Source organism: Juglans regia, chromosome 4 (assembly GCF_001411555.2).
Source record: "Juglans regia cultivar Chandler chromosome 4, Walnut 2.0, whole genome shotgun sequence".
Lineage (NCBI taxonomy): Eukaryota > Viridiplantae > Streptophyta > Magnoliopsida > Fagales > Juglandaceae > Juglans > Juglans regia.
The window spans coordinates 26722747-26750616 of NC_049904.1; the positions used below are offsets into that span (position 1 = coordinate 26722747).

At 35.3% G+C, this 27870-nt stretch overlaps 3 protein-coding genes and 1 non-coding gene across 5 annotated transcripts in view; 2 read left to right on the forward strand and 2 right to left on the reverse strand.

The window, feature by feature from the left end:
- Nucleotides 1-6393: 6393 nt before the first annotated feature.
- The window catches only part of LOC118348291 (E3 ubiquitin-protein ligase UPL5-like), a 35542-nt gene continuing 14065 nt past the window's right edge, over nt 6394-27870 (forward strand). Inside the window, exons 1-2 of one of the 2 annotated variants that reach the window (XM_035689672.1) lie at nt 6394-6479; nt 25684-27397. In XM_035689672.1, the coding sequence (XP_035545565.1) occupies nt 25732-27397 (1666 nt within the window). In that variant the 5' untranslated portion in view covers nt 6394-6479; nt 25684-25731. Of the gene's footprint in view, nt 6480-25338; nt 27398-27870 lie in introns of those variants that run through there. The other variant, XM_035689671.1, reaches the window with a different exon arrangement.
- Nucleotides 6411-17339, forward strand: LOC109020789 (E3 ubiquitin-protein ligase UPL5-like). The gene is made up of 2 exons (XM_035689673.1): nt 6411-8193; nt 16573-17339. The coding sequence occupies exons 1-2, from the start codon at nt 6528-6530 to the stop codon at nt 17115-17117; spliced, it is 2211 nt and encodes a 736-aa protein (XP_035545566.1). The 5' UTR covers nt 6411-6527; the 3' UTR covers nt 17118-17339.
- On the reverse strand, nt 14488-14626 carry LOC118348379. The gene has a single exon (XR_004801470.1). It is a non-coding gene; the product is annotated as a small nucleolar RNA Z247 (small nucleolar RNA).
- Nucleotides 19313-19831, reverse strand: LOC109020790. Its single transcript, XM_019003313.2, has one exon. It carries the CDS (start codon nt 19829-19831, stop codon nt 19313-19315), a length of 519 nt encoding a protein of 172 aa, XP_018858858.2.

Here is a 27870-nt window from a genome sequence, read left to right on the forward strand (position 1 = left end):
AAATAAGTTAATTAAAGAATTTATTAATATCACATATATAGTTGAGAAATCTTTTTTACCTCTGGTCGATAACATATATTTCTTGAATTTTTGTTGGCCCATGTATTGAGGTAATTTCTCTAGGAGGTTTCATGTATATTGCGATCGCCAGAATAGCTGTCCAATTATGTTAAAAAAAAATTTGTGAAAACTGAATAAGAGTATCAAGATGTACGTTAAATATATCGATGTGATATTTACCTATTTCAGTTCCAGTGTCTTTGTACTCATGCAGATTGGTGAATGAGATAATATCATATTCTGGTGGTTGTAATTCCAATCTGGAATGTTTTCGATGATTGTTCTTGAATTTAAGATCCACTGGTATTCATGCGCTTCAATTCTATGCCTGGGATCTAAAGGCTTAACATAAGCATTACTGATGTAGTAAGACCAGAAGATGTGCAACATGTCATTACGTAGGTCTATATCTTTGCCGAAAATTGTTGCTTGTAGTCGGTTGCCCTGCATAATATTGTATAAATGAATAGTTATTTCTATTCTATTGATTGTAAAATAGTATTTATTAAATATATATAAGATTTAATCTGAGAATATAGTTAGAATGAATCTATGTTGTAAGGGGAAAACATATTTATTTTGGATATATCATGTGAAGGAATATAATATAAATATTAAGTATATTTTTGCAAGAATGATAATGATATCAATGTGTTACCTCAGGGTCTATCAATGTCAGATTTTGATATTTTGTCGGTGAATGTTGTGCAGTACGTTTGGGAGATTTGTCTGACACAATCATCTTGATGCTCCAATTTCTTGTACTTGGAGTAATGTCTTTGATTGATGTATAGATAGTCCGCATGTTGAAGCCTACTTATAAATGAAGAGAAAAAAAATATTAGTTTAAACAATTGAATTTAAATAAGACAATTTCAATAATAGAAAAACAGGAAGTTCTGAAAATTACATAATGGAAAAACAAATTGTATTCAATTGAGAGGTATATATTGAAATTTGATTACTTACAGAAGTTTATGATGGATATGCTAGTGTTAGTAATTCTTTATAAACAATATTATTTGTTTCAGCTTCTTCACAATCTTGAGTTGATACTGGTCTTATAAGAACTTTTACTGAAGCAGAAGTCTTGGCTCTTGATAGTGCTACATAGAGTTGGCCATGACAAAATACAGGTTGAGGCAAGTATACACCAACAAAATCTAATGTCTGTCCTTGTGCTTTATTTATTGTCATTGCAAAACTTAATCTGATAGGAAATTGTGTTCTTTTGAATGGAAAACCACTATTGTCGTCTGCATTTGGCAAGAAAGGAATCCTTGGTATGAAAACTTTTTTTTCAGAATAAATTATGAGGTTTTTAATTTAGATATAAATAGCAAAAGGAAAAAAAATTTGCTTAGTAGTAAAATAATAGTAAAAGAAGTATAATTATATAATTATAATTTAAAAATATTTTAACAAACTTTATTATTAATATTCATAAAATTTTTATTTCATTATGTTCTTGAAGCATATTTTAAAATACAAGTTTATGCACAATATTAATTTTATTGAATGTGTACTCTATTTTATCAAATTATTTAATTAAATTTTCGATTTTTAAAAATTTCAATATTTTACTAATTGATTATGTATAATTATATGAGTAAAACTGTAAATATTGATGTAAGTATTTACATATAGAACTAAATTTGTCGGTAGAATTTCTTGTCTCAAGTTTATATATATAAAAACTTTCATTAATACCACTACTAAACTTTCATTTTTTGAAATCTAATAATTATTTAATCGGAAAGTACATCTCTATTATTTACAAACTTTATTATTAATATTCATAAAATTTTTATTTCATTTTGTTCTTTCAGAAATACAAGTTTGTGCACAATATTATTTTTATTGAATGTGTACTCTATTTTATCAAATTATTTAATTAAATTTTGGATTTTTTAAAATTTCAATATTTTACTAATTGATTATGTATAATTATATGGGTAAAACTGTAAATATTAATGTAAGTATTTACATATAGAACTAAATTTGTCAGTAGAATTTTATGAGCAATTTTATAGCAATTTTTAAAATTTTTTTTTGAAATTGAATGAATTTATAAAATTAAATTTATTTTTAATTAAATTATATAATTATATTGATTGATTGAATTAATTTAATTTCATATTTTGCAATAAGAATAAATTCTGAAGTTTTTAATTCAAATATAAATAGTAAAAGGAAAACAAATTGTTTAGTAGTAAAATAATAGCAGAAGATGTATGATTAAAAAATTATAATTTGAAAATATTTCAATTTTATAATAATTTTTATTTAACTGTTATATTTCATTTTTTAAAATCTAATAATTATTTAAAATACAAGTTTATGCACAATATTAATTTTATTGAATGTTTATTCTATTTTATCAAATTATTTAATTAAATTTTCGATTTTTAAAAATTTTAATATTTTACTAATTGATTATGTATAATTATATGGGTAAAACTGTAAATATTGATGTAAGTATTTACATATAGAACTAAATTTGTCGGTAGAATTTTATGGGTAATTTTATAACAATTTTTAAATTTTTTTTTTCTATAAATATGCATATGTAACTAATAAGATATAACATTTAAATATGTTGGAATAACATTTAATTTGAAATTATAATTTAATACAGCTCAAAGTTCAAACAGATAAATTATGAGGTTTTTAATTTAGATATAAATAGGAAAAGGAAAAAAAATTTGCTTAGTAGTAAAATAATAGTAAAAGAAGTATAATTATATAATTATAATTTAAAAATATTTTAACAAACTTTATTATTAATATTCATAAAATTTTTATTTCATTATGTTCTTGAAGCATATTTTAAAATACAAGTTTATGCACAATATTAATTTTATTGAATGTGTACTCTATTTTATCAAATTATTTAATTAAATTTTTTATTTTTAAAAATTTCAATATTTTACTAATTGATTATGTATAATTATATGAGTAAAAATGTAAATATTGATGTAAGTATTTACATATAGAACTAAATTTGTCGGTAGAATTTCTTGTCTCAAGTTTATATATATAAAAACTTTCATTAATACCACTACTAAACTTTCATTTTTTGAAATCTAATAATTATTTAATCGGAAAGTACATCTCTATTATTTACAAACTTTATTATTAATATTCATAAAATTTTTATTTCATTTTGTTCTTGAAAAAATACAAGTTTGTGCACAATATTATTTTTATTGAATGTGTACTCTATTTTATCAAATTATTTAATTAAATTTTGGATTTTTTAAAATTTCAATATTTTACTAATTGATTATGTATAATTATATGGGTAAAACTGTAAATATTAATGTAAGTATTTACATATAGAACTAAATTTGTCAGTAGAATTTTATGAGCAATTTTATAGCAATTTTAAAATTTTTTTTTGAAATTGAATGAATTTATAAAATTAAATTTATTTTTAATTAAATTATATAATTATATTGATTGATTGAATTAATTTAATTTCATATTTTGCAATAAGAATAAATTCTGAAGTTTTTAATTCAAATATAAATAGTAAAAGGAAAACAAATTGTTTAGTAGTAAAATAATAGCAGAAGATGTATGATTAAAAAATTATAATTTGAAAATATTTCAATTTTATAATAATTTTTATTTAACTGTTATATTTCATTTTTTAAAATCTAATAATTATTTAAAATACAAGTTTATGCACAATATTAATTTTATTGAATGTTTATTCTATTTTATCAAATTATTTAATTAAATTTTCGATTTTTAAAAATTTTAATATTTTACTAATTGATTATGTATAATTATATGGGTAAAACTATAAATATTGATGTAAGTATTTACATATAGAACTAAATTTTTCGGTAGAATGTTATGGGTAATTTTATAACAATTTTTAATTTTTTTTTCTATAAACATGCATATGTAACTAATAAGATATAACATTTAAATATGTTGGAATAACATTTAATTTGAAATTATAATTTAATACAGCTCAAAGTTCAAACAGAATAAATATTGAATAAATGATATTAAATAATTGATTTAAAAGATTCTAAAATCAGAGAAGGAAAATAAACTATTTCAGTTATTAGTTCACAGTATGAAAATAAAAAGTTAAAATATCTATACTTTTGATATTTTTATAAGCAGCTAGTTGTTGAGATATTTAATTATTTAATCGGAAAGTACATCTCTATTATTTACAAACTTTATTATTAATATTCATAAAATTTTTATTTCATTTTGTTCTTGGAGCATATTTTAAAATACAAGTTTATGCACAATATTAATTTTATTGAATGTTTATTCTATTTTATCAAATTATTTAATTAAATTTTCGATTTTTAAAAATTTTAATATTTTACTAATTGATTATGTATAATTATATGGGTAAAACTGTAAATATTGATGTAAGTATTTACATATAGAACTAAATTTGTCTGTAGAATTTTATGGGTAATTTTATAACAATTTTTAATTTTTTTTTTCTATAAACATGCATATGTAACTTTGAAATTATAATTTAATACAGCTCAAAGTTCAAACAGAATAAATATTGAATAAATGATATTAAATAATTGATTTAAAAGATTCTAAAATCAGAGAAGGAAAATAAACTATTTCAGTTATTAGTTCACAGTATGAAAATAAAAAGTTAAAAGATCTATATTTTTGATATTTTTATAAGCAGCTAGTTGTTGAGATATTTTGTTTCCACTTTCAATTTCATGGAGCTTTATTTTACTGTTTAGAACTGCTTATTACTGTAATTGTTTATTATTGTTCATGAGTAATGTTCAGTACTGTTTATTATTGTATCACATACTGTAGCATTGTTAATTACTATTTATACTGGTTAGTAGTATTTATTATAAAAAAATATTCACAACCTTCTAACACTCTACATTCCATATTATTTTTAATTTTTATTATTTTTTTTATCAAATATTTATTATATGAATAATAAATAGAAAATTTGAAATAATTTAAAAAGAATAAACTCAAAATTATAATTTGAAACAGTTCAAAGTTCATACAGAATAAATATTAAATAAATGATATTAAATAAATGACTTAAAAAATTCTAAAATCAGAGAAGCAAAATAAATTAATTCAGTTATTAATTTACAGTATGAAATTAAAAAGTTAAAGGATCCATACTTTTGATAATTTTATGAGTGGCTAGTTGTTGGGATATATTGTTTCCACTTTCAACTTCACGGAGCTCAACTTATGTAAAAAATTCAACAATGTAATATTCTAGTAAGAACAAAAGTAAAGTTGTAAAGAAAAAAAAAATTACTATTATTTAACACATATAAATAGGACAAATTAAAGAAAAATCCCAAATTCGTAAACTCTCTCTCTCTCCTAGGCGATTCGGGAGCACCGCTCCTTCTCCTCCAGCGCTGTCCGCCGCCGTCAAGCCCCGGCCATCGTCACCGCCAACACCGGCCTGTTCCCCTCACGCCGACGAGCATCCCTGGCACTACCACTCTTCCCCACGCGCAGCCATCGATGTCCTCCGTGGAAGGAGAACCGAAATGGGTTTCTCGGATTTTTGTGAGATTCCGCCGCCATACACGGTCGCCGAAGGTCACAACCACCACCGAGGAGTCCTCCTCAAGGCAGCGACCATCCCAGCTACCTTCGAAGTCGGCCACGCGCAGATCTCCGTCTCCACCATGAAAACCGAACGGAAATGGGTGAAACCCATTTGTTTCACGTTACGCCGCCGTACGTGGCCACCGAAGCTCACGACCACCACCGACGAGTCCCCTTCAAGGCGCCGACCATCGCACCCACCTTCGGAATCCCCCACGCGCAGCCTCCGTGTCCCTCACCGAAACCCACACGGAGAAAGAAGAAAAAAATATGCGAGAAACAGAAAAAAAAAAAAAAAAGAAAAGAAAAACAAAATGGAGAAGTTAGAGGTGAGATTAGAAGAGAAAATCGTACCAACGGGGGGAAGAAATCTGAAGAGCACGGGAAATTTTTTTCTTCCTTAGTTGAGTTTGAGAATTGTTCTGTAAATTTTGTGTTCTGTAAATTTGAGATGAAATGTGTAGATCAGATATTTCATCTCTTATATGTAAAGATGAGATATTTATTTTACATTTATCTGTATGTAACGATTAGATATTTTGAGGGTGGAAATCGGAACTGGAAATCGGAACTGAACGAAGAAGAAGAACAAGAATAAAATTAAAACTGAGAAAAAGCAACTGAAAAAAAGCAACGAGAAAAAAAAAGGCTACTACTATTTATTACTGTTCATGTATATACACGCTTTGAAGTATTAGCGTGATATACACGCTTTTAAGTATTAGCGTGATATATATGCAATAGCGTAAGATGACAGTCTTTGTTGACGACTGCTGTGGAACAATAGCCCATACCACAATTTCGACGACGACGACGACGAGGACCAGGATGAAAACGACGCTGCTTTCGCTGAGTTAGTTTCAGTTAGAATGAGGAAAGACGAACCCAACGCCGTCCACTCTTCATCGGACGCCCAACCCCGCTCCATCACCGCCGCGCAGTTCAATCCTAGGGTTCCCGATGACCGATCGACCTCATATTCTTGTTCGACTCGAGCCGAGTCGACTCGTTCCGAGTCCCGGCTGCAGTTCTTCATAAAGATGATCCCTGAGGGAAAAACCATGGTATTCCAATTTTGCTCTCGCGACACCGTGAGATCGGTTCACGACCGAATCCAACTGGTGACCGGAATTCCGGTTCACGAGCAAAGACTGATATATCGGGGGAAGCAGCTCCAGTGGGAGCGCACGCTCGCCGAGTGCTCCATCCAAAACGACGCCGGACTTGAATTGGTGGGCCGTATGCGTAGCACCGGACACCCTCACGCGTGGCAAGTGGTTGACGACATCGTTTCGGTGGTGTGCAGGCTTTGCCGAGGCGAGACGATCCCTTCCGCGGCGAAACATATTAAACCGAGGATGTTGGAGTTCTTGACGGAAACTCCAAAGGACGAAGAGCGCGTCCCCGGGCATCTGCAGATATTTTTGTCGTGTTCGGCCCCGGCCGCATTGGTTATGCTATATATGTCGCCGATCAAAGGTAACAAAGATTGTGCGGATAGTTCAATAAGGCATTTCTTGAATTCAAGTCGTAACTCGTTACCCAAGCCCTATCATAATTATTGTGCACCTATAGTTCTCGAGTTTTGTAAGTTGCTTAGAAGAGCTGCGCTTGAGGACCCTTTGTATCTCTCGTGTCGGAGTACACTTGGGTCATTGCTGGAATCGACTGGGTCGTTGGAGAACTCTAAGAAAGTAATTGTGATGCAAGAGATTTTCCCATTTGTTAGCGAGTTGGGGAATAGGCTGTCCAAGGATTTAGTTTCGAGTATGGAATCGCCGACAAGTGTGGGGCCGCTTCTGGGTGATGTTCGGGATCTAGCCGCGTTCTTGCTCCTCCTGCGGACTGAGATCACCGAACAAGTCGGTTTTCAGGGTCCCATTCCTGTGACTTTGGATGGGAAAGGATACAAGCATCCATTGTATGGGGAAGAGATTGAGTTTCTTCATCTTTTATTTATTGATTTGTTGAAGAGAATGGGAGAGTGCCTCCACAAAATGGAGGAGTGCTTGGCTGTTAAACACAAGGGGGAAGGTGAAACTAATTATTCTGGTTGGTCTCAGTATCTTGCCATATTGAAGGAGCTGAATAGCGTTTCCAAACTTTATCTGGGTGCTGAAGAAGATTTTTGGATGGTTTTGAAACTTAGAAAGTCTTCACTGTGCACGCTTATTAAATATGCTAAGCGTACCGATGATCATCAGTGGCTTCTTGAGCAAAAGGATGTGACTGATTTTGAATCTAGGAGGCATTTGGCGATGATGATGTTTCCAGAGGTAAAAGAAGATTATGAGGAACTGCATGAGATGCTTATTGACAGGTCTCAGTTGCTGGCAGAATCATTCGAGTATATAGCAAAGGCAGAACCTGAGGCTCTACATGCTGGTCTCTTTATGGAATTCAAAAATGAGGAAGCCACGGGTCCGGGTGTAGTGCGGGAGTGGTTTTTTTTAGTATGCCAAGCTATATTCAACCCAGAAAACGCTCTTTTTGTGCCATGCCCAAATGATCGCAGAAGGTTCTTTCCTAATCCAAGTAAGTTCCAATTGGTTTTTATATTCAACTCAGAAAACACGTGTTGCGTTATTTGTTTTATACCTGTTGAAATATGATATGGATGTAAACTTGAGAGTTTGGCTTCCAAAATTGCATTTGTACATGCAACTGTGATATGGATGTAGACTCGAGAGTTTGCCTCCCAATTGTTTTTTCTTGATCAGTGTAGAAAAGGCTAAACTTTGAATTTTCTATACATTGAGCTGTGTAATACTAGGACTTTAAATAGAGTATGAAAATAACAGCTATCCTACTTTATAGCCTATTGTAACACCCCGTTCCCATAGGATAGAGATGTTACTAAAATTCATAACATAATGTCCGGTAAAGAGATTCATATCCTGAAATACCTCATTTATTGAAAAGCGATAAATGTTAAAACTGATTTGAACATAATCGTCTCGAAAACTGAACGTAAAATAAAATAACATAAACTAATCTTATGAATGACGTAAAAGAGATCTAATTCTTGTGTGAATATCACTTATTCCTTCCTAGTTCTTTGTACTAAATCTACTCCTGGCCATCCAGCTCTGCATCGTCATAAACATCATATGTAAAAATTAGACATGAAAGAAAACAGGAAGACAAACAAAAATGAGTCGAATGCTCAGTAAATAGTACATCATACTGTAAAACTTAATCTGGCCTAGCATGGATTTAGTTTCTGAAGACTCTAAACAAAATACATATAGCATCACAAATTCCCAATCATACACGTAATATATTTTTATGAAAAACCTCACATATATACATATATCGTCATATATGCACATAGCATATATATATTCATCGTCATGAGCGGAAGCATACATAATCAGGGCAAATATGTAACGTGAATGCATAATAACTTGTTTATCTTGTCTTAACATGGAGTGAAACACGCTTGAATTCGTGTTCCACTTAACTGAATAACATGGAGTGAAACACGCTTGAGTCCGTGTTTCACTTAACTGAAATATATGGAGTGAAACACGCTTGAGTCAGTGTTTCACTTAATTGAATAACATGGAGTGAAACACGCTTGAGTCCGTGTTTCACTTAACTGAAATACATGGAGTGAAATACACTTGAGTCAGTGTTTCACTTAACTTGTGATTAACCACGCTTGAGTCCGTGGCACCGTAACATTTCTTATCTTTCTTAATGCATGAGAATTTATTAGACTTCATGAACATTTCTAACATGGCATATTCTTGTACATGGCATAGCATAGTATGGCGTATTCTTGTACATGGTATAACATGACATATCATAACATGGCATTTTCTTATACATGGCATAGCATAACATGACCTGACATAACATGCTCTGAACGTTTTATGACATTCCATGGCATACATGATCTAAGTACTACATGAACATGACATACATGATTTAAGTACTATATGAACAAGGCATACATAATCTATGTATTATATGGACATGGCTTGTATAATCCGACTATTCCATTACATGGCATACTAGAATTACTACATGAACATCTCATGGCTTTCATATGATTTTAGTAACATTCAATCAATTGAACAACAAATTCATTCATTCAAGCATAATCTCATATTTCATCAAAGATCGTAAGAGGAATCTAACCTTGACTTGCCTCTTAGCGTAGCGTAATTAATCATCATAAGCACATCATATTTTCATACAAAACAATAATAATCACAGTATGCATGCATTTATATGATCATACTATTTACCTCTTAGCGCTTCTTCCTGATTTCCAACTTGTAGCTCGTTACCTATACGAGGTACTAATCGTCACTAACTTTTCTAAAAAGATGTGTCATAGCATTCTAAATACTTAAAATCATATATAATAATATTATTCAAAACTCGTAACATGTTCCTTAACTTCTATTTAAATTATAACTTAATAATTTTATAAAATCTTAGTTAAAAGTCGATTGGAATATTAACTAAATAATGGACTCAAAAGATACTTTAAAAAAGATACTTTAAAATTATGCTTTAAAAACCCTTAAATGCTTATCTATAAAAAAATAAGTATATGACTAATATATTTATTCAATTAAAAGCTTCGGCCTACTTAATTATCAGCCCGGTTTAAACCTCAAGCTTGCATGAAATCAACCCACTTAACCTAGTACTATAGTTTCTGAAATAATTCAAGTCCAACCAGATTTATAAACCAATCAAGTTACAACTAAGCCCAGCCCCAATAAAACTCAGCCTAGTAGAAAGGGTATTTTGGGAAAACTGAAGCAAAATAAATAAAAAGAGAAAACAGGCTTACGGGAGGGGGGTTGTGCGATGCTCACCGAGAGAGAGCTGAGTGCCACGGCGGCTCTGGGTGCCTGGGAGTGACGGGCGACGTGACTGGGGGGTCCCTATGGTGGTGCGACACCGAGAGAGGGAGAGAGAGAGAGTTTAGAGAGAGAACCAACAAACCGAAAACACTAGGAAAAGAAGTTAGTGGCCGACGGCAATGGGCTTACCGGAAGGGAGTGGGTGCGACGGGACTAGGTTGGCCGGCGTTTTCTGTGGTGGTGTGGGAGGTGGTCCGTCGAGGTGACTGTTGGTTGCCGAGAGGGGCTACGGTGGTGCTTGTGGGAGTAAGTTTCCTCTCTCTGCGTGAACGAGTTTTCTCCAGGAATTTTTGTGTGTAATTCAGAGACTTTGTGGGTTTCTTATAGGCGATGGGAGGGAACAACGTGAACCTTCAGGAGATTGGCTGAAATTTGAAGTTGCCTAGACTTTAGGAACCTATTCCTACGAGGATACAGATTTTGAGAGGATTTGAAGAGTTTGAGTTGGAGTTAGTTTCAAACTGGAACCCGAATCTAATACGGGAACTTAATGGATTAAGTATTCGAAGGTTTTTTATAGGGAAGGAATCACTAATTTAACCTATCTGATAGCACATTTTCTAAAATGATAGTAAAAATATAAAGACAATAAAATAAATAAATAAATAAATAAATAAACAAAATACTAGTTTTAAGCCCTAAATTTTGACCCGTATGGTACACCTATATATCGTAAGATTCAAATTCAAATAGATTACATATCCAACTATCTTGATTCTGAAAATCCTGTAGGCAAGGAGTGTGTTGTGGTAAGTTGAACTCCTGAAATAGAGGAGTGTTTTTCTGTGGTCATATTAATCTGTTCTTCTACAAGCCCCCTCAATCGAAGGGGTAAGGAATGGACCCTTAGATTGTCACGCAGAAGCTAAAACCGAAGAGAAGGCAGCAGCTTGGTGAGAGCATCAGCACATTGATTCTTGGTGGAGAGAAGGCGGACGTGGAGCTGACCACATAGAACTTGATCATGAACATAATGAAAGTCTATTTCAATATGTTTTGTATGTGCATGGAATAGTGGATTACTCGCAAGATAAGTTGCTCCAATGTTGTCACACCAAAGAATTGGAGGGTGCACAACTGAGACATGAAGATCTGAGAGCACTGATTTGATCCACTGAATTTCAGCAGCTACATTTGCAAGAGACTTGTATTCTGCTTCGGTGCTACTGTGAGCAACAGTCGGCTGCTGTTTGCAGCTCTAGGAAATCAAATTTTTGCCCAGATAGTCACAATAAGCACCAATTGAGCGCCTATCTTCATGATCTGATGCCCAATCTGCATCACTAAATGTCTGAAGTTGACGATTTTTATTAGGTTGGATCAGTAGAGCATGGGAGATAGTATTCTTCAAGTACTTCAAAATTCGTTTGACTGCTGCCCAATGAGGCTCTTTGGGATCGTGCATATATTTGCTAACTTTATGTATGGCAAACGCAAGCTCTGGCTGAGTAAAAGAAATATATTGCAGCCCACCAACAATACTTATGTACAGATGTGGATCATAAAATGAGGCACCATCAGATTTTGACAATGGCTGGGATGTAGACATAGGTGTAACACAAGGCTGAGATTTATCCATGTGGCTGTGAAGAAGAAGATCGAGTATATAACGGCGTTGAGACAAATAGAGGCCCTTGTCACTTTTGATAGCTTCTATGCCGAGGAAGAAGCTTAGGGTACGTTTGGGTAGTGAGAAGTGTTGAGAATATTTGTGAATAGTAGTAAAAAAGTAATGAAAAAGTAATAATAAAATATTGAATAGTAGTAAAAAGTACGTGAAAAGTAATGAATAGTAGAAAAGTAGGTAAAAAATAATAATAAAATAAAGAATAGTAAGTGTACTCTCACTTGCCAAACATAGCCTAAGTTTACCAAGGTCTTTGACTACAAAGTCATTCTGCAGCAGACTTATCACTCGGTTAATTGAATCAAGATCAGCACCATTGGTCATTAAGGCATCGAACTCCTTGTTCATAGCCTCTTGCCAACTGTGATGTTTGACTGCTTCCGAATAACACGTTGTTTCCTGATCAGTATTTGTGATTGTGGCCATGAGAGCTTTGGGAAGAGGATATCTGATGTGTGAGTCTGAGGGTAATTTAGGCCTATGGATATTGTTTTTGCTGTGAGTAGTCATTGAGTGGATATTCTAAGGTTGCAGTTGAGGTAAGGGGGGTGGAAGGGGAGGCGTTGGATTATGTTCATGCAGATTCAAAGTGATATCCCTGACAGGAGGTTCCGAAGCAAGAGCATGATCAGTCTGAGCATATCCTGTGGAGGTGGTGCTGCAATTTGAAAATTAGAAACTGTTGAAGGAGTGGAACTAGCAGGTGACAGTTTGAGATTAGCAGGAAGAATAACAGGAGTTTCATGATTAGGAGGATCATTAGACTGTGATGTTTTATATGGAAAGAGAGACTCATCGAAGACTACATGACGAGGGACAAAAACTTTGCCAGTGGAGACATCTAAACACTTATAATCTCGATGACCAGCACTGTACCCGATAAAAATGCAATTTTTGGATCGAAAATCCATTTTATGTTTATTATATGGGCATAAATAGGGCGAGCAAGTGCATCCAGACACACGTAAAAAATAAAAATTAGGTTTGGAATGATTAACCATTTCATAAGGTGATATATGCTGTTAAGACAGGAGATGGTAAACGATTTGTTGTGTAAACAGCGGTCAAGAAGGCATCTTCCCAAAAAACTTTTGGTAGATTAGAGTGTGAAAGTAAGGCAAGACCGACCTCAACAATTTGGCGGTGGCGCCTTTCAATGGCTCTAGCTTTGTTGATGCGTATAAGGACAAGTTATACGGTGAGTAATACCTTGAGTTTGTAGATATTGATTCAGGCTGCGGTATTCATCACTCCAGTCGGTTTGGAGGGCCTTAATTTTTGTGTTAAATTGATGTTCAACTGTAGCTTGAAATTTTATAAAAACTTGTAACGCATCAGATTTAAGTTTTAATGAGAAGAGACATAAGAATTTGGTGGAATCATCTAAAAAACTGATGTAATAACTTGCACCAATAGTGGATAGAATGGGAGTTGGCCCCCAAACATCCGAATATAATAATTCCAATGGTTTCGAAACCGAAACATGCAAACTTTTGAAGGGTAAAGTGTGGCTCTTGGCCAGCTGACATTCAGGACAAACAGAACATGCATTATTCTTAACAGGAAAGGAATGTGCATTATTAATAACAGGAAATGAAACATGGCCAAGGCGTCGATGCCAAACATTGGTAGAGACTCGAACACTAGAGAGAGCTTGCGGCTGAAGATGAGCAAGCAATGCTGAAAATGTGTAAAAGCCGTTACTAAGTGGTCCGCGATGCAGGACGTTCCCCAAGTAATCCTTCACAAGGAAGAAAGAAGCGCGAAACTCAAAAAAGACGTTATTATCAAGACAGAAATGCTGAACAGAAAGAAGATTTTTTTGAATATCAGGAATGAGTAGGATTTGGTTAAGAACAAAAGATTTTGATGTAGAAGAGAGAGTGGAAGTGCCACTTTGGACGATTTTCAAACCTGCACCATTTGCCACCTGAATATGATCTTGACCATCATAGTCCTCATTCCAAAGATGAATGTTGTTCAGATCATTGGTGAGATGATGGGTAGCTCCTGTGTGGGGATGCCACTCAGTATCAACATGTGCATGATTCGCAGCAACTAAAGCTCGATGCTGGCGATTTTGGGGCTGTTGATCCTGGAAAGATAAATCAAAACGATGAAAGCACTTACGTGCATTATGACCTGGTTTCAGGCCACCACGACCCCTGCCGCGATAGCCACCACCACGACCACGGTTTGAGGGTTGAAAGTTGGTAGCAGGCCGAGACTAAAACTGATAGTGTTGCTGAGGTTGTTTAGTGGCCATATTCATGGAAGCAGCAATCTGGAGAGTTTGATGATGCTAGTTGATCCGCGACTCACTGATAAGGAGCAATGAATACATCTCCTCCAAGGTGACAACATCAGACCAAGAGGTAACTGTTGAAGCCAAGGAATCATACTCTTGGCCAAGGCCAGCAAGAACGTAAGTGATAACGTCATCACCACTGAGTGGTTGGCCAGCGAGTGCAAGTTCATCAGCCATGTGCTTGATGGAAAGAAAGTAATCATTGGCAGACATAGCGCCTTTCCGCACATTAGCAAGTTGAGTGCGAATTTGAATAGCTTTGGCACGGGAAAGAGGAGAAATTTCTTTCAAGAGCAAGCCATACATCACGAGAAGTGGTAAATGTCATGACTTGAGTGAGAACATCCTCAGTGAGAGAAGCGTTGATGGTGGCAAGTATTAAGGAATCCTGACGAAGCCACTGGTCATATTGAGGGTTTGGAATTTTAACAATAGCACCTGAGGTGGGATGAGGGGCATCGATTTCTTTGGGAGGGGGCTTTACAGGGCCATCGAGATAGCCAAAAACAGCTTGGCCACGGAAGTAGGGTAGGGCTTGAGCTTTCCAAACGAGATAGTTGGAATTATTTAGTTTGATAGACAGTGGCAAATTTGAGAGGGACGGAAGGGTGGGCGGGGCAGCTACTGTATTAGAAGTGGATGAGAAGGAGGAGGCCATTTGGGATCAGACGTTGGTCTTTGTTTGGCTCTGTGATACCATGTAGAAAAGGCTAAACTTTGAATTTTCTATATATTGAGTTGTGTAAGACAAGGACTTTAAATAGAGTATGAAAATAACAGCTATCCTACTTTATAGCCTATATATTGTAAGATTCAAAATTCAAATAGATTACATATCCAACTATCTTGATTCTGAAAATCCTGTAGGCAAGGAGTGTGTTGTGGTAAGTTGAACTCCTGAAATAGAGGAGTGTTTTTCTGTGGTCATATTAATCTGTTCTTCTACAATCTGTAACTCCCAAAATTAACATTTGTACACGTAACTGTGAGTTTGTAGCGTTGTTAACTGTTTGACTTCCAAAGTTAACATTTGTACATGCAACTGTGAGTTTGTAGCGTGGGTTATTAATATCTGAATGTAGTCGCACACAATATCTGTCTTCATCTAGCTCACTGGTACCTACTAGGAACAGAATAGTTTTTCAAGTGTTATACGATATTTTAGGAGCATTATGACTTGATTTCCGTTAATACATGTTTGACATAATGTAGAAGTCGGAATATGACTGGTACTGCAGCCACTACACTCGAGTGTGTTTGTGATCTGTTGAGCCTTACGGTCTAGATTTTTCATTTGTTGAGGTCTATGCATGATTAGAATTATGTGGAGGGTAGAGATCGTAGAAAAGTGATCCTTGTGGAAATCTTCTTTCCTTGTATAATACAGACAGAGTGGTTCTCAGTCTGTAGTGGCGATGGCATGTTCTGGTTCTGGAATATGGTTAATGTGAACTTGGGCTAGACGAGACGTAATCAATACAAAATCTGATCCATCAGAAGTAATATACAAATCTGACGCATCAAAAGTCCAATAAAAAACTAGAAGACATATTTCGATGCACATATCTATAAACAATAGGTGACATGAAACCAACCTAAGATATATGCATAGATATAAAAGGGAAGACCGGGGGCCAGACCAAGTTGGATTGTGGTGCCTAAAAAAAATTGAAAACCTATGTAGAATGGAAGGTCCTCATAATCACCTTGAGCAGTTCCTTCTCAACATAAGTACCGAAACTTCTCGTGCAATTTCAGAATCACAATGGCGTGGATAACCTAGATGCCTGGAACAACCCAAGTACTGAATCATTTTCCAGGAATGAGGTGGTATTTCCTCCTTTCCTCAAGTTACAAAAGAATTATTTCTGGAACAATTGTTTGGTGTTAGGTTGTAATATTAGTCCAATTTCAGAGAAGCTGCCTGGAGCCTGTTTTGGGTTTCCCTCATTCTTTTGGGAGTTGTATCATCATGCAGAGTTTCCCTGCTTCCGCATTCTGAATTATTTTCTGTTATAGTAAATGTTCTATGGAGAAAAAAACATTTTTCAAAGACAATCATGATCAATTTATTCATTTTCTTCTGCATGCAGCATCTAAGGTGGATCCCTTGCACCTTGAATATTTCAACTTCTCTGGCCGGGTAATTGCTTTAGCTTTGATGCATAAAGTGCAAGTAGGCATTGTCTTTGATCGTGTATTTTTCTTACAATTGGCTGGAAGGGACATTTCTCTGGAAGACATAAGGGATGCAGATCCATGCTTGTATAGTAGCTGCAAGCAGATTCTGGAGATGGATTCTGATTTTATTGATTCAGATGCTTTAGGACTAACGTTTGTTAGAGAAGTTGAGGAGTTAGGAACCAGGAAAGTCGTCGAACTTTACCCTGGTGGGAAAAGCATTGTTGTGAATAGCAAGAACAGGGAGGAATATGTTAAACTTCTCATAGACCATCAGTTTGTGACATCTATCTCAGAACAGGTATCACATTTTGCTCAAGGTTTTGGTCATATTCTTTGTAACTCCTGGCTCCAGAAGTTCTTTTTCCAAAGTTTAGAGCTTGAAGATCTCGATTCGATGCTTTATGGAAGTGAAACTACCATCTGCGTGAATGATTGGAAGGCACATACTGAGTAGTGCTTGCAGGATTTTACTTTTATTATTCTCTCTAGCTCTGATTAGTATCTTCTCTTGCAGTTCCATATTTTCTGTTATTTCCTTTTTTTATTATCTTATTTTCTGTTTTTTTTCCTGGTGGAAAATTTAAGATCGCTTCCTATGTCTTATAATATGGGTTGCCTTGTGGGTGAAGTCTTCATTTTTGGGTATGCTACATGCCTTCTTGTGCCTTTCTAGATATCTTTTTTTCCAAAGTTCTATTTAGCTCATCCTTTTCCCTCTTCGCTAATTCTCACTATAATGTTACTTATAGAAAATTCTCACCATAATTTTAATTGATGTGATTTTTTTTTTATCTTGCTTTCAAAGCGTAGAACACGTTATAAGAGATGTTGAATGGGGGCTGGTTGCTCCATTATTTGCTTAATTTAAAAAAATTAGTTTTTGTATGCTGGGCACCTTTGAATGCCTCTAATACCTTCTGACTATTCAAATGGCTTACCCAAGGCAGGGTGTGTTTGTTTTTGGTAATAGAAGAAAGGAGAAAAGAGTTTTCTTGTGTAAACATGCTTATACTTACAAGGCTGCATAATGACAGTTGGAAGATAAATGTATGTGAATATCATCAATACTTTGCATGGTCTTTAAAAATGGGGTTAGAGTCTCGATTAAAAAAAAATGGGGTTAGAGTTTGGTGAGGGTAAATATAGGGATTAAAGTACTGGGCATAATGGATTCAGTCAAGTTCTCAATGGTTATGGGCAATTATGGCTTAGCAATATTTACTAATTTTTGAAGATGATAATCATCGAGTACTTGAAGAATGTGATCCTATTGTGGAGTAAAAATGCATGTCCTATTTCTTAGCAAATCTTGCTGTGGTGCACCATGAGTTTTTGGTGTAGACCATCTAGCAAGTTTTCCACTGGAAAAGAGCTAATGGTGAATTAGTTCTGCTCTTATTCCAGGAATAAGATTGATCTTTCTGTAGATAGACATTTCTAGTGGAAGTATACAACAAAAAGTACACAGGAAGTTTTATTCATAAGAGAAGGCATAGCCCAAGTACGGAAATATACATGAGAAGTACCTAACTAGGGTTTACAACAAAAAGTAGAAAATCCTGGACATTTATTCCATTAAAATCAATGACCCTTTGCTTATAAGAACAATGTTTTACTTATTAAAAAAAAAAAAAAAAGAACAAGATTTTAAGCTCATCCATTATTCTCTCACTATCCTTATAGCTTCTATCACTTCTCTCCCACCAAATACAGCAACACATACATATGAGTCATTCTCTAGATTGCTGCCACTTGTGGATTACCTGGGAGTCCTCTCCAGCTTTTTAGGAAATCCACTAGCCTAAGAGGCATGGCCCATGATAATCCAAATCCCGCAAAAAAATCATCCCACAGGATCTTGGCCACCTCGCAATGTAAAAAATCATCTCGTTCTTCTTACACGGGCAACACCAGTCCAACACCATTACCCAACGTTTCTTCAGATTATCTGTGGTAAGAATCTTACCCAATGAGGCTATCCAAATTTAAAAAAAAAAAAAAAAAAAAAAACTGCTTTTAGAGGGGCTTTCGTCTGCCATATGTTCTTCCATTGAAAGGTGGTCATACCCGGGCTCGTTAGAACTTGGTGGAACGATCTGACTGTCAATCTACCTTTCTTGGAGGGGCTCTGGTTCATCTTTTCTATGGTACCCTTAGTCATTCTTATAGAATACAGTAAATCAAAGAACTCGGTGATAACCTCCAACTCCCAATCTTGAGCTACCCTAATGAAGTCTGCATTCCATTGAGGGGAGCTACTAGTGAAGACCAAGAGATCAGCTATCGCTGCATCCTTCGCTCGTACAAGCTCAAAAATGGTAGGGAATGTGTCTTGGAGGTTTTGTTCACCACACCATTTGTCATACCAAACTTTGACACGAGAACCGTCACCCGCCACCATACGTGCATGTCTGAGGAAGATCTCCCAACCCTTTCTAATGTTTTTCCACAGACCCACTCTATATACACCGCGAACATCATTCGAGCACCATCATCTCCAAACTTCAAATGTATGACGTGCTTCCATAGGGCTCTCCTTTCGTGTTGGTACCGCCACAACTATTTACCCAAAAGAGTTTGGTCGAACTTCATCAAGTTATAGATCCCCAATCCACCCCCAGAAATTGGTGTACAAACACTTGAAGCTTCTTATTGTAGCTTCTTAATATGGTTGGCAACCTTTATGGGGAGCGGGAACAAGGACAAAAAATAAGTGGGTAGATTAGAAAGAGTATATTTAATCAAAGTGAGCCTACCCCTTTTAGACAAGTACAACCTCTTCCAAGAAGCTAATATTTGCCCCACATTTTCAACTACAACATTCCAAATCCTCTCAAATTTGAAGGAATTACCCAACGGTGAGCCAAGATACTTATTGGGTAAAGAAGATACCTTGCATCCCAAGAGATTCACCTCATCGGGGACAACCTCCACTGGCACCAATTCAGACTTTGAGAGATTAACTCTCAAATCCGAGACAACTTCAAAACAAAGGAGAGCCCTCAAAGATTGTATATGCCCAAGATTTCCTCCATAGAAGATGAGAGTATTGTTAGCAAAAAGCAAATGAGAAATATCAATAGAGCCATAATCACCATTCCCCACCGAGAAGCCATATAGAAAGCCACCTTCCACAAGGCCCAAAATCGTCCTACTGAGAGTTTCCATGACGATTATGAAAATTAGTGGAGAAAGCGGGTCCCCGTGTCTCAAACCACGGGAGGAGTAGAAGAAACCCAACAGTGAACCATTCAACAAGATAGAAAAGCAAACTATAGAAATATGCTTCCCAAGCATACCATTTCGCCCCAAAGCCACTTCTTGCAAGTAGATAAAATAGGAAATTCCAATTGACGGGATTATAAGCTTTCTTTATCTCTAATTTGCCAAGTAACCCAGGTTCTCTAGATTTGAGTCACCCGTTCGAGACTTCATTTGCAATTAATACTGAATCTAGAATTTGTCTACCTTTGACAAATGCATTTTGAGGCTTCAAAATTAACTTCTCCATCACTGTACTCAATATATTCGCTAGAACTTTAGAAAGTATCTTGTAAACTCCATTCACAAGACATTGCATCTTGTCTTGTTTAGGCTCAGCCAATAGCCTATGATTATTGGTGGGGCGATAGTCTCTAACATCCACAGACCCCATGTTTTTGGGAATTAGGGCTAAAAAAGCAGCATTTAGATTTTTTTCAAACATGTCATTAGCATGAAATTCTTAAAATACCCTCATAAGGTCATCCTTGATCACTTCCCAACAAACTTGGAAAAAACCCATGGTAAAACCATTTGTAAGTTCTCATTGCCTTTTATCTCTTGCCCCTATTTGCTTTAAGTTACTTCCCTACTTTTCTATCCTGACGCCTTATACATTGTTTTCCCTTACTTTATGTCAAATTACCTATTTTTCTCTCCTGACACCCTCACTCCTTAGTCTCTTATTGTCCCCTCTCATTCTCTCATATTTTGTCTTCTAGTGAGTCCCCCCAATGAGTTGGGCCTAGGAAATTCCATGGATCGGGAGAAAAATCCCATCACAGTTGGGTTTGGCACAGTTTTGATATACAAACCCAGGATAGTGTGGCGGGTCAAAAGTAGAATCGAGTCAAAAGGAGAATCGGGTATCGACATAAATTCGGTGGAAACGAACTGCCTTCCAGCACGGGTGACACAAAAAAGTTCGCCAATGTGTGCTACACCCCTAGTCAGTGTTCTCTACGACGAAACAACATCACTCACTCTGTCGTTGAAGGAAAATAGTGTAACACTAAGGCTTGGGGCAGGTGTAGGGTCTATCAAAGTGGCACACCCCCTTTCAATGTTCCCGTCGTTGAAATGATGTCACCCACGTGGGTGCCGGAGGTGAAGTAACTTGAGGTATTGCCGAGAGTTGGGGGAGTTTATGGATTTTCTCCAACCCAGAACTTCAAATGGTGATCATGGCTCCACCACCCATGACGAAGGGAACCAGTTTCTCGGTACCTCTTCAGGCACCTTGTGGGTCGACACAAAGCTTTGGACAAAGTGGTGATAGCAATAGTGGTGCAGTGGAGGAGATGTTGGATTTGTATGCAGAAGATGGTGTGGAGGAAGTAATGGGGTTGTTATTGATGCCTTGCAAGGAGGAATGTTTAGGGCTTGGTCTACAGTTTGGAGTTGAGTTTGTGGAAGATGTTGTATCCCTGATATCTCTTCCACTGATCAACAATAGTTGGTTCATCAATGGATTACATGTGGAGGATTTGAGGACCGATTCACGGCAATTCACACTGCAATTGAGGCAATTCACTTGCTTAGAACAAAATCAAGATCTAAGAATAACAAGAAGTTAAAGTGTCTTACTTGGACAATCAACTATGATGCTAAGGGAGGTAGTCCAAGTCGAGAAGGGAGGACTAGAGGGAGGGCAGAACCAGTTGTAATATGAAGCCCAAGATTCTAACTTGAAATGTTTAGGGACTAAAATCTAATTCTAGTAGGATCGTTCAGAGTTTACAAGTATTGATAAGTGTGTTGGGGAATTTACAGTTGCTTGTAAAAATTTGGGTTTATGGGCAAAACCTGGATTGGTGGGGTAGGCCTTGGTGTATCGGTGGTGGTTGCACCATTCTCAAGTGAGAGATCGGGGTAGGCGTGTCTTTGGGCTTTGTCTAGATTTGATAGGTTTTTAATTTCTCCCTCTTGGGCTTTGTTAGGATTATCTTTCTAGATGAGCTTAATGTGTATGCATGATCTCCTTATATCTATTTTATGCACCCTCTTATATACATCTTATTTGCTAAACCTTTTGATATTAATAAGTTTTTAACATATTAAAAAAATACAGACTTAGGCTTAATTTATTTTCACAACTCATCTCATTTTATCATTATAATTTTTCTAAATTTTCACACAAAATAAAATAAATAATTTAACTTTTTCAAATTTTAAAATAAAAATAATATTAAAAAAATACATTCTAATAATATTTTATTTAATTTTTAAATTTCATTTTAATTCATCCCATCCCTATTTGTGAAAACAAATGAGGCCTAGAATGGGTTCATTTAAATGAATTGCTTCAATACTTTTGACCTGCACCAAAGAAAGTCTCCTCTGTTGCCGCTTTGATTGGAACTGTCGCTGATGTTGTTGGTCTTAATTTTATACTTGCTTTAGTGGAAATTAATCCACATAATCCGCTCAAACCAGGGGCTTTTCCTCCCGCGGCAAGGTAAACATGATGTTTGTATATCCTTCACATATGAAAAGCTGGCTGATTTCTGTATTCATTGTGGAAAACTAGGCTGTATCCAGCTCCAGGTTACATCAGTCCTGATGATTAGAGCCCCATAAAATCTTGTTTGGGATCTTGGATGCGAGCTCTTCCGGCTGATAGTTAAAAAAGATGCCATTATCGTTATCTAGAACCCTTCACTCGTTTCTAACTGGAACATGTACTCATGTGTTGAAGGACAGTCACATTAGCTCCATACTTGTGCAGTCGCCTCTTGCAAAATTCTTCGAAGTGCCTATTTCTAGCACACAACTATGTCAAATGCCCTGCCTCCAATGATTACACGGATGCATTCCATCAACTAAAGTGTTTTATTGGGTTTTGAAAAAGAGAAAAAAATAAAAAATAAAAGTATTATAAAAATAAAAGATTGTTTGAATATAATTTTTATTTTTTAAATTTGAAAAAATTATATTATTTTTTTTTTATTTTGTTTAGAAGTTTAAAAATTTTGTATTCGGTTTTATGTTTGAATAATGATTAGATAATGATTATATGAAAAAGTTGAAGATTTGAAATTAAAAAATATTTGTATTTGAGTGATATTTGAAAAAGAATTTATGAGAAGTTTTGAGAATATTTAAAAATATCTCGTTACCCAAACAAGCCCGTCTTTTGTATTATCCTTAAAAAAGAACAAGATGAATTTTTAATTTCATCAAAAGGGTATGATTTCTTACCAAATAAATTGCATATACCTATTCAAACTACCCTATACTCCTAAACTACTATTGGTTTTCTGATTTATCTTTCTGTTAAGATCAAACATCTAATAGGTGTGACAATACACGATCTTAACAATTGGATTTTAAATGATAGAACAAGATTTATAAAAAGTGATAGTTTGCAGATAAAATGACAAGTTTGATGGTTTGATAGCCATGTTAAAACATTATAAAAAAAAATGGTAGCTGTCATCAGCTGATGAGATAAAGTGTAGTTTTCCCATTTTTTAGAACGTTGACATGATTTACAAGATTATACAATTAGTTAGGAAAATAATGCTGCAAAAAAAGAGAAATAATATTTATAAGTTCTGTAAGTCTCGCGTATTTTATTTTTAAAAAATTAATAAATTTGATATTTAAATAAAAAAAATTAATTTTTTTTTATAAATTTCATATTTAAAAAAAAATAAATGTCTACTACTGTATCTAACATTAATCGAAGAAGAAAAGAAAAGAAAATAAGAGCACAACTTTGCATTGATGATTTGATGTCATCTCATCCACAAAGGGGAAAGACAATGTCCCATTTCCTATCTCACCTCAAAATTCTGCAAGCAACGTGAGTCCGCGTGGTGCCGAATTCCTGGACTTTAAAATTAAATTTACTGAATTTCCATTATTATAATTCACGTTGCTGCTGATGGGATGGTATTTAATGGCCGTTAAATTAATTCTTATTATAAAAGATAATAATCTAATTATTGAATACTGTCACCTTAATAGATGGAGACAATAATAGAATATTGGTTTATTTTTTTTATTTATTTAATTGTATTCATACTAACTAAATATTTATCATATTTCATATAATTTAAAATAAATAAATATTGATGCGGTGACATTCTTTTTCTGATAATTATCATTTAATGAGAAATCAAATATCGATATTAAAAAATCAGAATACCCTGAAAATATTTTGCATGGCTAGTAACCGGAGTTATCGTGGGGAAAGGCCCTATAAACGTTTGCAAGAACAAAATCCCACACAAAATAGGTATGTTTTGATCATCAATTCATCTCAATAATTTTTTTAAATTATAATATAAAATATAATAAATAATTTTAATTTTTTTAAATTTTTAAATAATAATAATATTAAAAAATAATATTCTAACAATATTTTATTATCTCAACTCAACTCAATTGAACATCCAAACGCAGCATAAATTTTTTCAGATTCTTACACTTAGATATAAGATGATTATAGAGAATAATATTGATAAGCGACTTATTTAGTAATGAAAAATTCTATTTATAAGCCGATGTGAATAACACATATAGTAAAATACTTACGTGATATAATTTGATTTAAAAAAAAAATTTAAATTTAAATCTTATAAATTAAATCTTACGATTAAAATAATGTGAATAGTGTGCTCCATAAACTGACTTGAGAATATAATAACTCTATGTTTTATTTCAATTTTGTTGTCTCGTGAAATCGCGAATGTATGTTTTTTTCAAAAAAAAATGATATTTATAGTTGTAGAGTGTGCAAGTGCCGCATAATCTTTTTTAAAAAAATTGAGTAAATAAGGGATCCATATGAATTTTTTTTTAAAAATAAATCTTAATTTTTTTAAAATAATTACGCACTCTATAACTATATATAACGAGTATATTAGATTATGATAAAATCATTGAATATAATTAGATTAAAATTATGTCTCTCTGCGAGGTACAATCAAAATATGAATAACGTAGTATTGTCACCAAATTATAATATATTGTGCAAAAAAAAATTGATAAAAAAATAAATTCAATTTGCGTAACATCTTATTATAAAATAAAATATTACATTTCTATATTCCGAAATTAGGTTTGAATTAGTATATGTTTGTTTTTTTTTTTTTTATATCATTCTCGTACTTGTCGTGCGTTATTTTGTTCTGCGCCGAATTAAGGAACCAGATCGCGGCCCACGAATATATAGCTCTATAATCGCACACAACACCAACTCGGCGGAGAGATCAGAGCCGTCAAAATGGTGAATAGTTGCATGAAAGTCTCATGTTTTTTGCCCACATCCAACCAACTCTCACTGCATTCATTCAACTTGGCCAAAGCTTCTATATTTGTTTATAATTTAAGAAAATATAAATTAAATGTGAATAAATAATACAAACACACCATATATATATATATATATATATATATGTATGCAATAGCGTAAGATGACAGTCTTTGTTGACGACTGCTGTGGAACAATAGACAATTTCGATCAATTTCGATCAATTTCATCGTTCTCTCCTCTAGGTTTTGCCGATTACCGATTCCATGCTCTCCGCCCCACCTTAACGTTGATTGTTCCACCACTGGCGGCGGGGCTCCATCTGTAGATGTCTCTCGTGCAAACCCCCACCGTCGATTGCGTTCCCCAGCTAGGTGGTCCCACCACCGTCGGCACCGCCACCAACGCGATCCTCACCACAGTCGATCACCCCAGACTCTCCTCGAAGCGCAAATTGGACGATTATGGTGGCCCCACCTTCGACGACGACGACGACGAGGACCAGGATGAAAACGACGCTGCTTTCGCTGAGTTAGTTTCAGTTAGAATGAGGAAAGACGAACCCAACGCCGTCCACTCTTCATCGGACGCCCAACCCCGCTCCATCACCTCCGCGCAGTTCAATCCTAGGGTTCCCGATGACCGATCGACCTCATATTCTTGTTCGACTCGAGCCGAGTCGACTCGTTCCGAGTCCCGGCTGCAGTTCTTCATAAAGATGATCCCTGAGGGAAAAACCATGGTATTCCAATTTTGCTCTCGCGACACCGTGAGATCGGTTCACGACCGAATCCAACTGGTGACCGGAATTCCGGTTCACGAGCAAAGACTGATATATCGGGGGAAGCAGCTCCAGTGGGAGCGCACGCTCGCCGAGTGCTCCATCCAAAACGACGCCGGACTTGAATTGGTGGGCCGTATGCGTAGCACCGGACACCCTCACGCGTGGCAAGTGGTTGACGACATCGTTTCGGTGGTGTGCAGGCTTTGCCGAGGCGAGACGATCCCTTCCGCGGCGAAACATATTAAACCGAGGATGTCGGAGTTCTTGACGGAAACTCCAAAGGACGAAGAGCGCGTCCCCGGGCATCTGCAGATATTTTTGTCGTGTTCGGCCCCGGCCGCATTGGTTATGCTATATATGTCGCCGATCAAAGGTAACAAAGATTGTGCGGATAGTTCAATAAGGCATTTCTTGAATTCAAGTCGTAACTCGTTACCCAAGTCCTATCATAATTATTGTGCACCTATAGTTCTCGAGTTTTGTAAGTTGCTTAGAAGAGCTGCGCTTGAGGACCCTTTGTATCTCTCGTGTCGGAGTACACTTGGGTCATTGCTGGAATCGACTGGGTCGTTGGAGAACTCTAAGAAAGTAATTGTGATGCAAGAGATTTTCCCATTTGTTAGCGAGTTGGGGAATAGGCTGTCCAAGGATTTAGTTTCGAGTATGGAATCGCCGACAAGTGTGGGGCCGCTTCTGGGTGATGTTCGGGATCTAGCCGCGTTCTTGCTCCTCCTGCGGACTGAGATCACCGAACAAGTCGGTTTTCAGGGTCCCATTCCCGTGACTTTGGATGGGAAAGGATACAAGCATCCATTGTATGGGGAAGAGATTGAGTTTCTTCATCTTTTATTTATTGATTTGTTGAAGAGAATGGGAGAGTGCCTCCACAAAATGGAGGAGTGCTTGGCTGTTAAACACAAGGGGGAAGGTGAAACTAATTATTCTGGTTGGTCTCAGTATCTTGCCATATTGAAGGAGCTGAATAGCGTTTCCAAACTTTATCTGGGTGCTGAAGAAGATTTTTGGATGGTTTTGAAACTTAGAAAGTCTTCACTGTGCACGCTTATTAAATATGCTAAGCGTACCGATGATCATCAGTGGCTTCTTGAGCAAAAGGATGTGACTGATTTTGAATCTAGGAGGCATTTGGCGATGATGATGTTTCCAGAGGTAAAAGAAGATTATGAGGAACTGCATGAGATGCTTATTGACAGGTCTCAGTTGCTGGCAGAATCATTCGAGTATATAGCAAAGGCAGAACCTGAGGCTCTACATGCTGGTCTCTTTATGGAATTCAAAAATGAGGAAGCCACGGGTCCGGGTGTAGTGCGGGAGTGGTTTTTTTTAGTATGCCAAGCTATATTCAACCCAGAAAACGCTCTTTTTGTGCCATGCCCAAATGATCGCAGAAGGTTCTTTCCTAATCCAAGTAAGTTCCAATTGGTTTTTATATTCAACTCAGAAAACACGTGTTGCGTTATTTGTTTTATACCTGTTGAAATATGATATGGATGTAAACTTGAGAGTTTGGCTTCCAAAATTGCATTTGTACATGCAACTGTGATATGGATGTAGACTCGAGAGTTTGCCTCCCAATTGTTTTTTCTTGATCAGTGTAGAAAAGGCTAAACTTTGAATTTTCTATACATTGAGCTGTGTAATACTAGGACTTTAAATAGAGTATGAAAATAACAGCTATCCTACTTTATAGCCTATTGTAACACCCCGTTCCCATAGGATAGAGATGTTACTAAAATTCATAACATAATGTCCGGTAAAGAGATTCATATCCTGAAATACCTCATTTATTGAAAAGCGATAAATGTTAAAACTGATTTGAACATAATCGTCTCGAAAACTGAACGTAAAATAAAATAACATAAACTAATCTTATGAATGACG

Excerpts from the sequence above, each read along its gene's own strand:
- LOC109020789 (XM_035689673.1), top strand. The coding sequence starts at position 6,528 with ATGAGGAAAGACGAACCCAACGCCGTCCACTCTTCATCGGACGCCCAA. Across the intron at positions 8,194-16,572 it reads AAGGTTCTTTCCTAATCCAA|CATCTAAGGTGGATCCCTTG; the intron begins GTAAGTTCCAAT and ends TTCTGCATGCAG.
- LOC109020790 (XM_019003313.2), bottom strand. The coding sequence starts at position 19,831 with ATGGAAACTCTCAGTAGGACGATTTTGGGCCTTGTGGAAGGTGGCTTT.